Source organism: Spermophilus citellus (assembly GCF_964194105.1).
Source record: "Spermophilus citellus genome assembly, chromosome: 5".
NCBI lineage: Eukaryota > Metazoa > Chordata > Mammalia > Rodentia > Sciuridae > Spermophilus > Spermophilus citellus.
This window is the reverse complement of record NC_138186.1, coordinates 126,170,357-126,187,269: the sequence shown is the minus strand read 5'-3', so window position 1 is coordinate 126,187,269 and position 16,913 is coordinate 126,170,357. Positions and strand designations below refer to the sequence as shown.

Below are 16,913 nucleotides of genomic sequence, written 5' to 3'. Positions count from 1 at the left end.
ACAAAACCTGGTGACTTATGGCAATAAAAATTGATTATCTCACAGTCTCTAGGCTCAGAGTCTAAAATCAGGTATTGACAGAACTGTCCTCCCTCTTAAATCTCTAATGGAAGATCTTTCCTACCCTTTTTCAGCTTCTTGTTGCTCCAGGCATTCCTTCACATTTGGCTGCATAATTTCAGTCTCTCTCTGTTTTCACATCGTCATTTTGTAGGAATGGGTCATATTGGATTAAGGGTGACCTCATTTTAATTGAATACATCCCCAGTATCCAAAAAAAAAAAACAAAGCAACCTCTCTTCCTCCAGCCCAAAACATTCTAATAAATAATAAATGCAGTCTAATAAAATGCAGTTCCTGGAGGCAGGGGACTTGAAAAGAACAGTTGGATTAATTCAGTTTTCAATAGTTACTGTTTAATAACCAGGTCAGCAATGTTGAATGGCAGTTCCCATGACTTACTTACTTTTTTTTTTTTTTCATCTGGATATACTCCTCAAAACTGCTGTACCACATGCTGTTAGGAATTGGGTGGTCCAGAAAAGGTCACTGTGGTAGCAAGAAGATGGACCATCATCTGCTTTCCTACTACCTAGTGTCCTTAGAGTGGCTGCACTGCTGGCAGAGGTCCATGGTTGCCTGTGATGTCCAAATAGGTCATCTCTAGCCTGTGCTCCAGGGAGCTATATGATCTATGCTTATCAACAGGGATTTCATATATATCATATTATATTACCATAACAAATGAGCATGTGGACTACTGTCTATTAAAATAGTAGCCTAAGTTCCACATAATTCTTTTAATCAAGTTAGAGGGATGCAGCTATGTGCTTAAGCTTTGAAAAAAGAATGCTTTTTGAATATGAATATGAATTAATTTGAATAATATAACTGTGATGTTGTATATGCAAAAATTATTCAATAATCAATCTGTTGTTAAGTACCCATGGAAGAAATGTTTAGTTTATATGATTAATACCAACTTTGAACTCTTTTTTTAATTATTTTTTAGTTTTTAGTTTTGGGTGGACACAATATCTTTTTTTATTTTTATGTGGTGCTGAGGATCGCACCCAGTGCCCCACGCATGCCAGGCGAGTGCACCACCACTTGAGCCACGTCCCCAGCCCCCAACTTTGAACTCTTTAAATAACTTATACTATTTTATACTACTCATATTAATAGAGTTTATTTATTTATTTTATACTATTTATCTTAATATAGTTTAGACAAGCTTTAAAACAGAAATGTGTAGGGCTGGGGATTCAGCTCAGTGCCAAAAGTGCTTGCCTAGCATGTGTGAGACCCTGGGTTCAATCCCCAGCATTGAAAATAAATAGATAGATGTGTACTATATATTTTATTGTCAAAATCTTGAATAATTGTCATAGATAACATCACAGTTATTGTTTCATAAGAACTTAAAAATTGTAACACAAACACTTGATACTTACCTGAAATAACCAGCAGTGTCTTTGCTTTTGAAGATATCTTCAGTGAAAGGTTTTTATTCTTCAGGCTGAGCTAGAGCAGGAGAGGCACCAGCATGAAGAAACACTTGCTGCCATGAAGGAAGAAGAGAATCTTAGAGTGGACAAAATGGCCCATGACTTGGAGATAAAGTGGACTGAAAATCTTAGGTATATTTTTTATTCTGTAATGTCACCTTTCCAATACAGATGTGCAAGAAAGTTTTCCTGTCGTATGACTTACATTGTTAAAGATAGTATTTTAAATGATTTTTTTCTCCAGGATTAGATGCAGAGATTTCAGAATTTTTTTTTCCTGTTTGAATTCAGATTTTATTTTTTTCTGATTTTATTTCCTATTTTATTAAATAGGAAGAGAACTAATCAGAAGTTAACAGACTTATTTATTCTAGTACCTGTTCTGTCCTTAATCAGTGGATAAACAAGTGATGAGTAAGTTACCAGTTTACCTTATGGTCCTTAGCTATGAAATAATCAGCTCCTACTCTGAGTCACAGACATTTGAGGAGGATTAGGCATTTATAAAAGCTGTGAATGACTGTATGTCATTCACATTATTCACTTAGAGAAATAATTCTCTTTACAAAGTAAATACTTGTGTTTTTTTTCTAGACAGGAATGCTCTAAACTTCGTGAAGAGTTAAGGCTTCAACACGAAGAGGATAAGAAGTCAGCAATGTCTCAGCTGCTGCAATTAAAAGAGCGAGAGAAAAATGCTGCCAGGGACTCATGGCAGAAGAAAGTCGAAGATCTCTTAAACCAGGTAATTAAAGCCTGTACCTTCTAAAGATTCATTTTCCTTGACCCTCTTGAGCTAGGAAAATACTATAAAGCACTGTGTGCAAATTCACTGTATTTTGTTATTTTTCATAGGGCAAACTTAAAAAAAAGATTTAAAGCGAATAAAACTAAGACAACATATTTAAAAATTTGGGAAATGTTGAGCTAAGAAATTATTTTATATATATAGTCAACTGTGAATAATTGATAAGTTTCTTAGTTTAATATTTGAACTCAACTGAACACATTAGAGATTTTAAGTAGAGAAGGTAGCTGTTCTTTGAAAATATAAAATCTCCTTTAAGCTCTTAGATACCTTTTCACAACAGAAGGGAACATTTAAATGTACCTTGATTAATTAAAACCACTCTTCAAAAACAAGCAGTTAACTTCTTTCTCACCAAAGGGCTAGTACTTGAAGCCCCTTGGAGATAGTATCACATAAGCAAATGGTGATAATATTTTGAAATCTGTCTTTTTTATGTTTTCTTATTTCCAGAACTTTTATAACTATAATTAAAGTAATTTGTACATTTTTACTTATTTACATAACCTCTAACTTTATGAATTCTTAGCATTCTCCTACTAAAGCAGTAATTAAATAGACTACATGAGTCATCAGTTGATAAACAAGTGCAGAATTTGGGCAAAAAGCAGCTGGTGCTTTAGTGCTGCAAATCCACAATTATGTTTCTGTTTGTGATCATGATTAATTTCAAAATAAACAGGAAAGGCTTTTTCTAAGATTATTTGTCACATAGGTACATATGTACAGTGTCTTTCAAGAATGCTTGGGGTCTATAATTCACCAATTTTTTAAAAAAATGAATGCTTAAGGTCTGCCAATTTGTACCTGGTATTTCATAATAATTTACGATATTATTCTGAAATAGAATTACATACTACGTGTGAGAGAGAGCTTCGTGAATCATTTGAAACCTTTGAAATTCAGACAAAAATGGGAACAAGAAATAGTTATTAAAAGTTCTGGCCATATTACCTTGCTAATTACCATCTACACATTTGTTTTACTTTCTTTTTCTTTTTTCTCTTTTTAGACAGTACTGGGTGCTCTACAACCAAGTTACATCGCCAGTCTTTTTTATTTTTTGAGATTTTTTATTTTATTTATTTTTTAACTTGTACCTGAAACTTGTGTTTCTCCTGCCTCAGCCTCCCCAACACACTAGAATTATAGGCTGGAATTATATGTGTGCACCACTAATTCATTTTACATTCTATTTAGGGATCTGGAAGGACAGAATGTTACTAAGCCTCTATCATGTTCTGCACTTAGGAAAATTAATTAGTTCAGCAGGCTTGGGCTTGATGATATTAAAGGATTAAGAGTAGGGAATAAGTCTAGGGCTTGGGCAGAAGCATATACTATGAAAAAGTATCAAGAGTATCTGCATTTTCACATATTTAATAGTTTCTGAGTGAACTGAACATGAGACTATTTTTGTACCTTAGCATACCTGTATTTCATCCTCTTTAGAGCAAAGGAAAACATGAAATAACTTGTTTTGATATGAATTTAAATGTTTTTATTAGTTCTTTTAGCTATGCATAACAGTAGAATCCATTCTGATAAGATATACAAGCATAGGATATATCTTATTCTAATTAGGATCCCATTCTTGTGGGTGGGCACAGTGGTGGGATTCACTTAGGTATTTTCATATGTGTACATAAGAAAATTATATTAGATTTATTCCACTGTCTTTCCTATTCCTATCTGCCCCTTCTTTTTGTTCCCCTTTGTCTAATCTACTGAATTTCTCTCCCCTCTCCTCTTCATTATGGTTTAGCTTCCACATATCAGCGAAAATCTTTGACCTGTGATTCTTTGAGATTGGTTTATTACACTTAGCATGACATTCTCCAGATCTATCCATTTATTAGCAAATGTCATAAAATCGTTCTTCTTTATGGCTGAGTAAAATTTCATTATATATACATACATACGTATAAACATACATATTTATATGTGTGTGTGTGTGTATATATATATATATATACATACACACACACACACATACATACATACATATCACAGTTTCTTTATACATTCATCTGCTGATAGGCATCTAGGTTGGTTCCATAGCTTAGCTATTGTGAATTGTGCTACCATAAACATTGATGTTTATGGCTATGTCACTGTTGTATGCTGATTTTAAGTCTTTTGGATATATGCCAAGGAGTGGGATAACTGGATCAAATTGTAGTTTCATTCCTGGTTTTTTGAGGAATCTCCATAATGCTTTCCAGGGTGGTTGCACCAATTTGCAGTCCCACCAACAATATATGAGTGTTCCTTTTCCCCCACATCCTCATCAACATTTGTTGTTACTTGTATTCTTGATAATCGCCATTCAGACTAGAGTGAAATGAAATTTCAGTGTAGTTTTAATGTGTATTTCTCTAATTGCTAGAGATGTTGAACATTTTTCATATATTTCTTGACCATTCATACTTCTTTTGAGAAGGGTCTCTTCAGTTCCTCCCATTCATTGATTGGGCTATTTGGGTTTTTGGTGTTATGCTTTTTGAGTATTTTGTATATCCTAGAAATTAACACTCTATCTGAGGTACAGGTGGCAAAGATTTTCTCCCATTCTGTAGGTTCTCTCCTCACTCTTGATTGTTTCTTTTGCTGAGAAGAAGCTTTTTAGTTTCATGCCATCCCATTTATTGATTTTAAATCTTATCTCTTGTGCTTTAGAAGTCTTGTACAGAAAGTCAATTTCTGCCAATATTTTGAAGTGTTGGGCTTACCTTTTCTTTTAGTAGGTGCAGGGTTTCTGGTCTAATTCCTAGGTCTTTGATCCACTTAGAGTTGATTTTTGTGCAGGGTGAGAGATAGGGGTGTAATTTCATTTTGCTACATATCGATTTCCAGTTTTCCTAGAAACATTTGTTGAAGAGACTATCTTTTCACCAATGAATGTTTTGGGCACTTCTGTTTAGTATAAGATAACTGTGTTTATGTGAGTTTTTCTCTGTGTCTCCACTTCTGTACCATTGGTCTACATGTCTGTTTTCATGCTGTTTCTGTTACTATGGCTCTCTAATATAATTTAAGATCTGGTTTCGTGAGGCCTCCTGCTTCACTCTTCTGGCTAAGGATTGCTTTGGCTATTCTGGGCCACTTATTTTTTCAAATGAATTAGATGACTGCTTTTTCTATTTCAATGAAGAACATCATTGGAATATGAAGGGAATTGCATTGAATCTGCTGAGTGCTTTTGGTAGTATGGCCATTTTAACAGTATTGATTCTCCTTATCCAAGAGCAGTGTAGGTCTTTCCATCTTCTAAGTCTTCCTCTCAATTTTTTTCTTTAGTGTTCTGTAGTTAGTCATTATAGAGGTCTTTCTTCTGTTTTGTTAAGATTGATTCCTAAGTATTTTTTTTCTAGTTACTCTTTTGGCTGATTCATCATTGGAGTATAGGAACACAATTGATTTATGGGTGTTAATTTTGTATACTGCTACTTTGCTGAATTCATTTATGAGTTCTAAGAGTTTACTGGTAAGAGATTTTTTGGCCTTCTAAATATAGAAGAATCATGTCATTGGCAAACAGATACTTTGAGCTCTTCTTTTCCTTTTTGTATCCCTTTATTTTTTTTATTTTGCATAATTGCTCTGGCTAGAGTTTCAAGGATTAAGTGGAATAGAAGTTGTGAAAGTGGGCATAATTTTCTTGTTCCTGTTTTTAAAGGGAATGCTTTCAGTTTTTCTCCATTTAGAATGATGTTGGCCTCAGGTTTGTCATATGGCCTTTACAATGTTGAGGTATGTTCCTTCTATTCCTAGTTTTTCCAGTGTTGTAAACATGAATTGATGCATATTTTGTCAAATGCTTTTTCTGCATCTATTGAGATGATGTGTTCTTGTCTTTGAGTCTATTTATGTGATGTACTACATTTACTGATTTCTGTATGTTGAACCAACCTTGCATCCCTGGGATGAACCCCACTTGATCATGCTCTATTTTTTAATGTGTGATTTGCCAGTATTTTATTAAGAATTTTTGCATCTATATTCATCAGGGATATTGGTCTGAAGTTTTCTTTTCTTGATGTGTCTTTGAATGAGTTTGGAAGAATTCCCTCATTTTCTATTTCATGGACTAATTTGAGGAGGATTGGTGCTAGTTCTTCTTTAAAGGCCTGGTAGAACTTAGCTGGGAATTCAATCAGTCCTGTACTTTTCTGTGTTGGTAGGCTTTTGATGGCTTCTTCGGTTTCATTTCTAGAAATTGATCTGCTTAAATTTTAATATCCTCCTGGTTCAATTTAGGTAGGTCATATATAGAGAGAGATAGATAGGTAGATCTATCTATCTATATATGAGTGAATTTGTCAATATCATCAAGACTTTCTAGCTTATTGGAGTTTAATTTTTCAAAATTGTTTCCAGTTATCCTCTGTATTTCTGTAGTGTCTAGGGATATTTCCATTTTCATCATGGAATTTAACAGTTTGAGTTTTTCTCTTTTTTTAGCTTGGCTAAGGGTTTACCAATTTTGTATACAAGTTTTCTTTCATTGCCTTTTTGGGTTTTTTTTATCTCAATTTCATTGGGTTCAGGTCTGATTTTATTTTCTTGTTCTGTTGATTTTGCTTTCTAGTCTTTGTTTTGTTTAAACCTGTGATTGAACCCAGGGGTGTTCAACCACTGAGCCACATCCCAGCGCTTTTTGTATTTTTATTTAGAGACAGGGTCTCATTAAGTTGCTTAGGGCCTCACTTGAGTTGCTGAAGCTGGCTTTGATCCTATCCTCCTGCCTTAGCCTTTTGAGCCACTGGGATTACAGGTGTGCCCCACCGTGCCTGGCCTTTCTATTCTTTTAATGAATGAGCTCAGTGATATGAACTTTCCTCTTCAAATCACCTTATAGTGTCCCAGAGGTTTTGATATGTTGTATCATTATTCTCATTTTTATTTCTTCCCTGATTTCTTCAAATTTGTCTTTGATATGTATTTAAACTTTTAAGAATTAATTTTGACACATGTCAGCCTTTTCATCTACCTATCTAAAAATGGGCATAGAGGAACATAAAATTTTCACTTTCCTTGCATCAGATATTTTTTTTATTTTATAGAATTTTCCAAAAGCTATTATCTTCATTCTGTGCTTTAGTTTAGAGTCAGTTTTAGATACTTTAGGTATCTCCCCCATCCTATTGTGAGTAAACATCCACAAATCAGAGAGCACATTCGGCCTTTGTTTTTTGGGGATTGGCTTATTTTTCTTAGCATGACAGTCTCCAGTTCCATCCATTTTCTGGCAAGTGCCATAATTTCATTCTTCTTTATAGCTGAGTAATATTCCATCATGTATATGTAACATATTTTCTTTATACATTCAGTTGTTGAAGGGAACCTAGGTTGGTTTCATAGCTTAGATATTGTGAATTGAGCTTATATAAACATTGATGTGGCTGTGTCCCTGTAGTAAGCTGATTTTAAGTCCTTTGGGTATATGCTGAGGAGTGGGATAGCTGGGTCAAATGATGGTTCCATTCCAAGTTTTCTGAGGAATCTCGATACTGGTTTCCAAATTGGTTGCACCAATTTTCAGTCCCACCAGCAATATATGAGTGTGCCTTTTCCCCCACATCCTTGCCAACATGAAATAGAATTCTTGAATGCACATCATCCCTCCACACCTCTCCACCAAAGTCAAACTCCTCCACCTAGACACTACCATCCATTTGCCACTCAGCCATGTCTGACAATTCTCTCTTTCTGACATTGTGCAGCCAGTCCACAGCACTCCCTACTGCTCTACTTTCAAAACACATCCAAAACCTGCCCACTGCTTACCAGTTCCTCCACAATCCCACCTTATATCCCAAGCCCCTTATGCTGCTCTCTTTACTGCAACTATAACTCTCTTTGGATCTCCTACAGCAAAGTACTGCTTATGTATTTATCTGGTCCAAACTCTCCAGGGACTCCCTGTCACCTTTAGATTACAACCTACACACTTACCATGGCCTCTGAGACCCTCACAATTTGGTCTCTGGCTGTGTTGTTAACGTGATCTCCTATCACTTTCCCTTTTCCTCTTTTCCTCTTTTTACAGCCATCCCGGACTGCTTGAAATTCTTGGAACACACCCCCCTACAAGCCTAATCCATCTTGAAGTCTTTGCACCTGCCAGTCCCTCCACATGGAACCCATTTTCCCTATCTTTGTGTTTTTTTCCCCTTTATTTTGTTCAATTGGTTACTCAACGTTTTAACTCCTCAAAAATTTTTCCTTGACCACTTTCTTTAAAATAGCAGCCTGCATTATTACCCTTTGCCCCTTATTCTGCTTTGTGTTTCTTCAAAACATTTGTTACTACACAGCATTACATTGATTCTTACGTTTACTGAGACCTGGACCTTTGTGTTGTTCACTGTTTATCCCCAGCAGCTAAAACTGTGCCAGGCATTTAGTAAGTTAGCACTTCATAGGTATTGAACAGAGTGAACCGAAACTGAGGCACAGGGACCAAAGAAGAAATCGTTGAATACATGAAGTACAAATAATTCTGCCCAGTTAAAACTTGACTTAAGTTTATGTCATTGAAAATGGAAGAGAAACCTTAAAGAAAAATAGCACACAATTAAATGGTATACTTTGGTAAAAGAGAAGAAAATGTTAAAGTTGACTTGAGATTTAGCCAGGGCACTGAAGAGGAGTCCATCATTTAAGATCAGCTACTTATTCGGGGTGGGGAGAGGGAGTGGGAAGCTGCGTTTTAGTTGTATTGATTTTATAATGACCAATATTTTTAGAATTTTTTACATTCAGTAGGAAAGAGCAATGACTGCACTAAGAAATGGAGCATCAAAGTAAATGCTCTTCATCAGGAGCAGTTAAAACCCTGTTTTTATTAAGGTTTATTGCTGACTGCTTTGTGATTGCTAGACCAGTGCTGCATAGTATGGTAGGTACTTGCCACAGTGGCTATATAGCACTTGCAATAAAGCTCATCAGATCTAAGTGTAAAACATACTATGTATCACAAAATTGTCAAAAAATGAATGTTTTGCTAGTATTTTTGTATAGTTACATGCTTAAATGGTAATTCTTGAACATATTGGGTTAAATATCATGACTAAAGTAATTCTACCTTCTTTTTTTACTTTTTTTTCATGTGACTACTAAAAATTTAAAATTGCATACATGGCTCACATTTGTGGCTCTCAATGATATTTTCATTAGATAATTCCAATCTAAACTATCCAGATCCTGAAACTGTGGGGTTGGTTTGGACTTAGAGCTCAGTACTCATTCTGTTGTTCCTTCTCTTTGTTTATGTTGGCAATGAAAATATCCTTGCTCTTTAGAAATAGTATTTGCGCATATAAGAAAAACAATTCCTCGGTTTTTAGACACCTTTTCTTAAGTGCTTAAGTTTTTAAACAAGAAAAAGTACTCCCTTTCTTTTCCTCTCCCTCTACCAGGGATTAAATCCAGACCTTGGGTATGCTGGTAAGCACTTTCTCACTGAGCTGCATTCCCAGCCCAGCAGCATTGCCTTTTCATGGAAGTATAAAAGGAAGCAGAATTTGACATAAGGGACCTGGAATAGTCATCTCTTCCCAATAGTCAGAGGTCTTGGTCAATACCCTGAGGACCAGAAGCTGAGCCAGAAGATTTTTAATCCTGTGCCTAGAATTGGGAGAGCAAAAAACTATGTAGGGTTTCACTTGAGCTCTAAGAAGAGATGACTGGAGGAAGGGAAAGGGAAGTCAAAGGCAATAGAGGCTAAAAAGGTAGAAGGAGATCACTTGTTGCTGGGGGATGAAAAGCCAATAGCTGACAAGACTTAATTTTACTCTCTAAGAAAATGTGAAGTGACAACCTCAAAAATGGAAAGTTATACTCCATGTATGTATGATATGTTAAAATACATTATACTGTAAAAAGAACTAAATAGAACTAAAAAGAACAAATAAAAAACTAAAAATAAAAAAAAAGAAAATGTGGAGTGGAATTGGTCTACCAAAACCTATCCCAAATCCATTATTCTTCCTCATTTCTACTTCAGTTCCTTGCTCAAAGTTAATTTGTAGTATTTTACTTAGTAAATGTGAAAGTGTGTCCTTAATTTATCTTCAGTGAAAAAAAAAGTCATTATTTCAGCTACGTTATATCCTCTTTCACTAGACTTAACGTGGTTTGTATTCTTCCTCCTGAATCTTTTTTTCTTTGAAGATGCTAAACAGCTTTCTGAATCAATCTGAAAGTATTTCATTATTAATTTTTAATTTTCCATGCCAAAGCCTCCTCCCTTTTTAGAATTGTTCAGTTCTTAAATTGGTACATTTAAGAGATGGAACTTCAAAATCTATATAACTAGCTTTAAAATACAGGCAGTCAGCTAATGAGGACTTAACATGTGGCTTTTCTGTGATGCAGGACATGCCTTCCCAGGTGCTGGTGCCCATGAGCACACTCAAGAAATACATTAGAGCAGTAATAGTAATCAATCAGCTTAATTCATTCCTACATCATATAAGATACTAAAAAGAAATTATTTTACATGCAAGGTTTCAATCAATCTATAATTGTGAAGCTTAGACTGAGTCTCTGAGAAAAATGTTAAGAATAACCTGACACAAGGGCTGGGATTGTGGCTCAGTGGTAGAGTGCTTGCCTAGCACGTGTGAGGCACTGGGTTCAATTCTCAGCATTATATGTAAATGAATAAATAAACAACAGTCCACTGACAACTAAACAACTACTAAAAAAGAGAATTACCTGACACAGTAGCTTTTTTCCACCTAAATTTTATTCATTCATATCTTCTTCACTATTTTAGTTTAAATATTGAACAATGGTACATAAATTTTTATTTTTTGCTTTAGGAGAATTATTAGAGCTGTGAAATCTTATTTCTAAATCTTAGATTTGTTAGTTGCTTTCCTCTAGATATTAGTATACTTGAAATTAACATTAGAAAAATGTTAAAAATTAAGAAACTATGGTATTACATGCTAAAAAATGAATTAGGAATTTTTTTAAGCTTTAACATTTTATTTGCATTGCAGTGTATCAATATTGTCTCAAGGAAGTAAGAAGTTTAACAAATAACACATCTTTTGTCAGTAATGAGAATTCTAATTTATTTATCTTTTATTCAAACTAGAATTGATGAAAATCAAGCAATAATTATGAAAGTCATGCATATATATTCCTGTGGCATATCGTCTATGTATAAAGCATTAGTTGTGCTTTAAATTTAGCCCCATAACAATGGAACACCTTTGATAATACAGTAGTATGGTGATTCTGGTAAGTATAATTAGTCCCCAGAGTACCTCATTTCCCACTAACAAATTTCAGTCTCACTTTAGAGGTCTTTGTGACAAGCTCCAGGCTTTTTAAGCAATTTTAGTCTTGGTCCATCACCCCATATTTCTTTGTCTTTTTGTCTTTGTTTTTGTTTTTAAATCCCTGTGTTGAGGCTGGGCACTATGGCACCTGCCTGTAATCCCAGCAGTTCAGAAGGCTGAGATTGGAAGATCACAAGTTCAAAGCCAGCCTTAGCAACTTAACAAGGCTCTGTCTCAAAATTTAAAAAAAGGCAGGAGAGGGGGATGCTTGGGGATGTGGCCCAGGGGTTAAGCATCCCTGGGTTCAATCCCTGATGCAGGAAGGAAGGAAGGAGGGAGGAAAGGGAGGGAGAGAGGGAAGGAAGGAAAGAAAGAAGGAACGAAGGAACGAAGGAAGTCAGTCCCTAAGGGCTGAAATCTAGGGTAGGAATTGCTTCTAATCTCCTTTTCATGCATTTATCTGTTTATTCAAAATTGAGTGCCTCTTGGTATGCTAGGCACTATGTCAGACCAGTCAGTACTGTGGGGTCAGAGTGGTCTTTGCCTTCTTGGTGCTCAAGGTCTAGAAAGGAAAACAGCTGTTAAATTTCAACTGTGGTATATGAGCATGTGTAATGTGAAGACCTGACCTAGCATGAGAATTGGGGGAAGGCTTCTCTGAATGCAGGATTATTTATCTGTGGCCTAAAAGGAAAAAAATCAGGACAAGAGGAGAGGAGAAGCACATTTTGAGCAGAGGAGACAGTGTATGTGAAGGCCCTCAGGCAGCCCAGGCAACACCTTTGTTCTGCAGAGTAGAGAGCTGGGTGGTGGGAAGGCAGGCAGGGTCAGATGGTCTGGGGCTTTGTTTGCCTTTTTAGAGATTTCGGACTTTATCCAAAGAGCAATGAAGAACAGTCAAGAGGTTTTAAGCAGGAGTGTGAAATATTCAAATACTGTCCTTTCAAAACTACAGTTTGGAGAACAGGTTAGAGAAGGACAAAATTGGAGTCATTAGTGAATGTTGCTTCCCACTTGGTAACCTTTCTGTGTTCAGATTTATATATTCCAGACAACTATTTAGTATATGTAGTGTACTCAGTATTCATTTCCCAGAGGTTACATTTCTAGGTCTTAGAATCTGTTGACTTTTGCCAACAGGATTTTTTTTTTCTCTTTCTCTCTGTGTCTCTGTGTGTGTGTCTCCCCCCCCCACACACACACATATCCATTTCTTTTTCCTAAATAACATTTCTTTTTAGTTATCTAGAATTTTTTTCTGTTGCTTCTGTTAATTGTGGGAAAGAAGAGAAGTAAAATAGAGCAGTGCAATCTAACTGGGTGTTTTAGGTCCACATGATTCACTTAGTCTTTAGTAAGCATTTATTGATCATTTACTCAGTGTCAGGCTCCTACTTATGTATTTGGGATGCAAAGCGTGAAGATAGGTTTTCTGTCCTCAAAAGGTTATAATTTAGTGGATTTCAATATTTATATACCAACATTAAGTTTAATAGCTTTTAAAATTATTTTCAATTTTTCTTCTTATCTGAAATTCTGATTATATTCATCCTTCAAGAATAGAAATCCTGAAATAAATTTAGTAAGTTTTCTATGTTGGAATCTCTGAGTGCTCTCAGTCAGTTGAAGAAAAATCTCTTGAAGCCCTTTCGCTCACTCAAAAATTAACAACAAACTTAAAAAGCTTTAAAACAAATTGGCTATTATATAGGGCCAATTTGTTAACACAGATCTTGCTGCTTAGTTTCCTGGCCAGGAGTTTTGGCTCTACCACACAGTCCCAGCTATTGCCAACCAGTATCACCACCAGAGGCCTAAAAGCAATAGGTCTATCTGGTCATGGACTGGAACCTCTAAAATTGAGAGGCAAAATAAACTTTTTGTTTTTATAAGTTAATTATCTAAAGTAGTTTGTTCCAGTGACGGAAGGCTAACACACTTGATTTTATAGGTTTGTAACTGGAAACATTTGTCTCAGCTCACTCATTATCTGATTTAAATGATATTTATATTTTAGACTTTAGGGTTTATGCTGGAATAAGGTTAAGTCTTCTGGAGATAATAACATGTAATAACCATATTTTGCATATGAGAAGGACATGAATATATCGGACCAGATTGAATGTCTATGTCCCCCACCAATCCATATGTTCAAACCTAACCCCCTATTTAATGGTGATTAGGAAGAAGAGCCTTTGATAGTTGACTAGGTCATGAAGGGGAACCTTACAATGAGAACTAGAAGTGTTCCTCTGGCCCTTTTATCACATGAAGATACAATAATAGGGCAGCTATATATGAACCAGGGAGTAGGAACCCACCAGATACCAAATCTATGGGCATCTTGAACTTGGACTTCGTACCCTCCTAGAACTGTGTGAAATAAGTATTTGTTGTTTAAGCCACCCAGACTATAGTAATCTATTTTAGTTTAAACCTAAAACTATAAATGTCAGCTCAAAGGAATATTGAACAAACTAAAATCTTGTATGCAAAAATGATCCTATTTAAGGACACACCCCCAGTGATGTCCCACTGGGCCCCACCTCCCAAAGGGACTACCATCTCTCAAGAATACCAAGCTAAGACCAATCCTTTAACACATTAGCCTTTGGGGGATGTTCAGTATCCAAACTATGTAGCACCAAGGAAGTTTGTGTTTCCAAAATACAATGATGGGACAGGAGCAGGATAGATATTCTGTTCCAAAAGGGATAAATAGGAAAGAAAGGAGTAATGAATCCCAAATAAGTCCAAACTACAAGGCTGACTTCATGAGATATTAAGGCTTGAAAATAATCTTTTGGCTTAATACTCTGCCTTCAAGGCTCACTGGAGGGGAAGTCCTACCTTCTTGTCACACTGGGCTGGAATCCTGCCTTTTGAACCCACTAGATTTGGCACTTCTGCCCCTGTAACTACCAAACAGCAGTTAAGTCCCCAAGGCTTCAGGTGATCCCACCCCCATGTCCTTAGATAGTTTCTCCCCCACAGCTTTGGTGGAAATTGTCTGGTCTGTTGAAAATGAGGAAGTGATCCCTTCTTTTGAAACCAAGGATGCAGCCCTGCTGATCTCTGAATCACCTTCAGGGTCTGTCATCATCTTTTTTTCCCAAAGAGTAGTGTCTGCTGAGGTAACTCATCAGGCCCATGATTCACACCTACTCTAACCTCTTTATTAAACAGTTGCTCTTCTAAATACACTCTTATTTTTGTGATGTGGGTAAGCTGAGAGTTTTCCATATCTTTACATGCTAATTTCTTTTTTCTTTTGGAACCAGGAATTGAACTCAGGGGTGGTTAACCACTGAGCCACATTCCCAGCCCTCAATTTTTTACTTTAAGACAGAGTCTTGGGGCTGGGGTTGTGGCTCAGTGGTAGAGTGCTCACCTAGCACGTGCGAGGCACTGGGCTCAATCCTCAGCACCACATAAAAATAAATAAAATAAAGGTATTGTGTCCAACTACAACTAAAAAAATATTTTAAAAAATAAAAGACAGAGCCTTGCTAAGTTGCTTAGGGTGTCACTAAATTACTCAGGCTAATTGGGAAATTGCAATCCTCCTACCTCAGCCTCCTGAATCACCAGGATTACATGGTGCCCAGTCATTCCTTTCCCCTTGCATTTTTCCATAAAGGAGCCAACCAAGACCTTCAGAACTTTGCTTAGAAATTGCTTCAGCTAAATATCCAATTTCTTCACTTTAAGTTATAAGACTCTAGTACACGAGCACAATTTAGCCAACTTCTTTGCCTCTTTATAACAAGGATTCTCTTTCCTCAGTTTTCAATACCATGTTCTTTATTTCTGAGAATTTATCAGAATGGCCTTCACAATACATATTTCTACCAACAATTTTCTCAGGATTCTCAGGTGTTCTCTAGAAAGATTAAGGCTTTTTCTGTATTTACCCTCTTTACTTTTTGAGCCCTTACCAGAATCACTTTTAAAGATTTGCTCATATCAAAGTAGGATTTTTCCTAGCATGCAGCTAAAAACTGTTTCTCCTCTTATTACCATGTTCTAAGCCTTTTCCACATTTTCAGTGTTAGAGTAGCACCCTTATCTCTTGGTATAAATTTCCTGTCTAAGCTTGGACTGTAATAATAGTCTGGGTTGCTTTAAATATAAATTTGTTTCTCATAGTTCTGGAAGCTGGGAAGACAAAGTTCATGAGACTAACAGATTTAGTGTCTGGGGAAGGATCACTTGTTGGTTCCTTGACAGCCATCTTCTCAGTGTGTTCTCACATGGTATGTGAAGGACTGCAGGAACCCTCTGGGGCTCTTTCTAAGGGCACTAAGCCCACTCTGGAAGGCTCTGCCCTCATGATTGAAAAATCTACCAGACCCTACTTCCTGATGCCATCATGTTAGGTTTTAGGGTTTCAACAGGGGTGGGAGACACAAATAGTCTATAACACTTGGGATCTCAACTAGTCTTATGATTTAAATACTGTCTATGTCAATGATTTGCAAGTTAAATCTCTAGGCATGACCTCTTCCCTCAAGTCAAATTCACTTGGATGACAAATTGGCATCTCAAACTTAGCATGTCTGACTCAGAAATATTGATTTTCACCCCCAACCACTCTCCCAGCATCTTAATTTATTGGCACTGTTTGTTGTTCAAAATAAAACTTAAAGAGTAATGTCTTATTTCTCTTTCCTTTGTTTTACATGTAACTTCTCAATCCTCTTTATTCTACCTCCAAATATACCCCAGTTCTATCTTCTTCCTTCTTCTCTAGTAAACTCTAGTCCAAGCCACTGTTACAGTGGCCTTCCTCCCCTTTCTCCCCAGTTTCACTTTTATGTTAGTCAGGTCATGCTGTTTACCCTGCTGATGATCCTCAGGGCACCTACTTGGTCAGGCTCTTAGTCCTCCATTGTACCACTTGAACTGCACTTCACAGACATGCTCCCCTCTTCATGCCCAGCTCACTGCCTACTTGGGGTCTTTGTCCTAGCTGAACTGTTTGCCTAAAACACTCATTCCCAAGGTTTTCTCCTGTCTGCTTCTGCAGGGACACCTAGTTTCAATGTGACTTCTTCCAAAAGGTTTTTCTTTACTATCAACCCAATATTATCTCCAGTTATTTCCTATCATAGTTGGCAGCTCAGTGGTAGCGTGCTCGCCTAGCATGCACAAGGCACTGGGTCCAATCCTCAGTACCACATAAAAATAAAATAAAGATATTTGGCCCACCTAAAATTAAAAAATAAAAAAGTCATATTTATAATTTTTCATATCATTTATCATATTTATTTTGGGTTATCTGTTTGTTGTTTGTTT

General features: G+C 36.3%; 1 protein-coding gene across 2 annotated transcripts in view; it reads left to right on the top strand.

Annotated features, from left to right (window-relative positions):
- FAM184A (family with sequence similarity 184 member A) overlaps window positions 1–16,913 on the top strand; it is a 129,989-nt gene that overhangs the window by 73,288 nt on the left and 39,788 nt on the right. For both annotated transcript variants that reach the window (XM_081293924.1, XM_081293925.1), the window contains exons 8-9: window positions 1,519–1,640; window positions 2,103–2,253. In XM_081293924.1, the coding sequence (XP_081150050.1) occupies window positions 1,519–1,640; window positions 2,103–2,253 (273 nt within the window). The remainder of the gene's footprint in view (window positions 1–1,518; window positions 1,641–2,102; window positions 2,254–16,913) is intronic.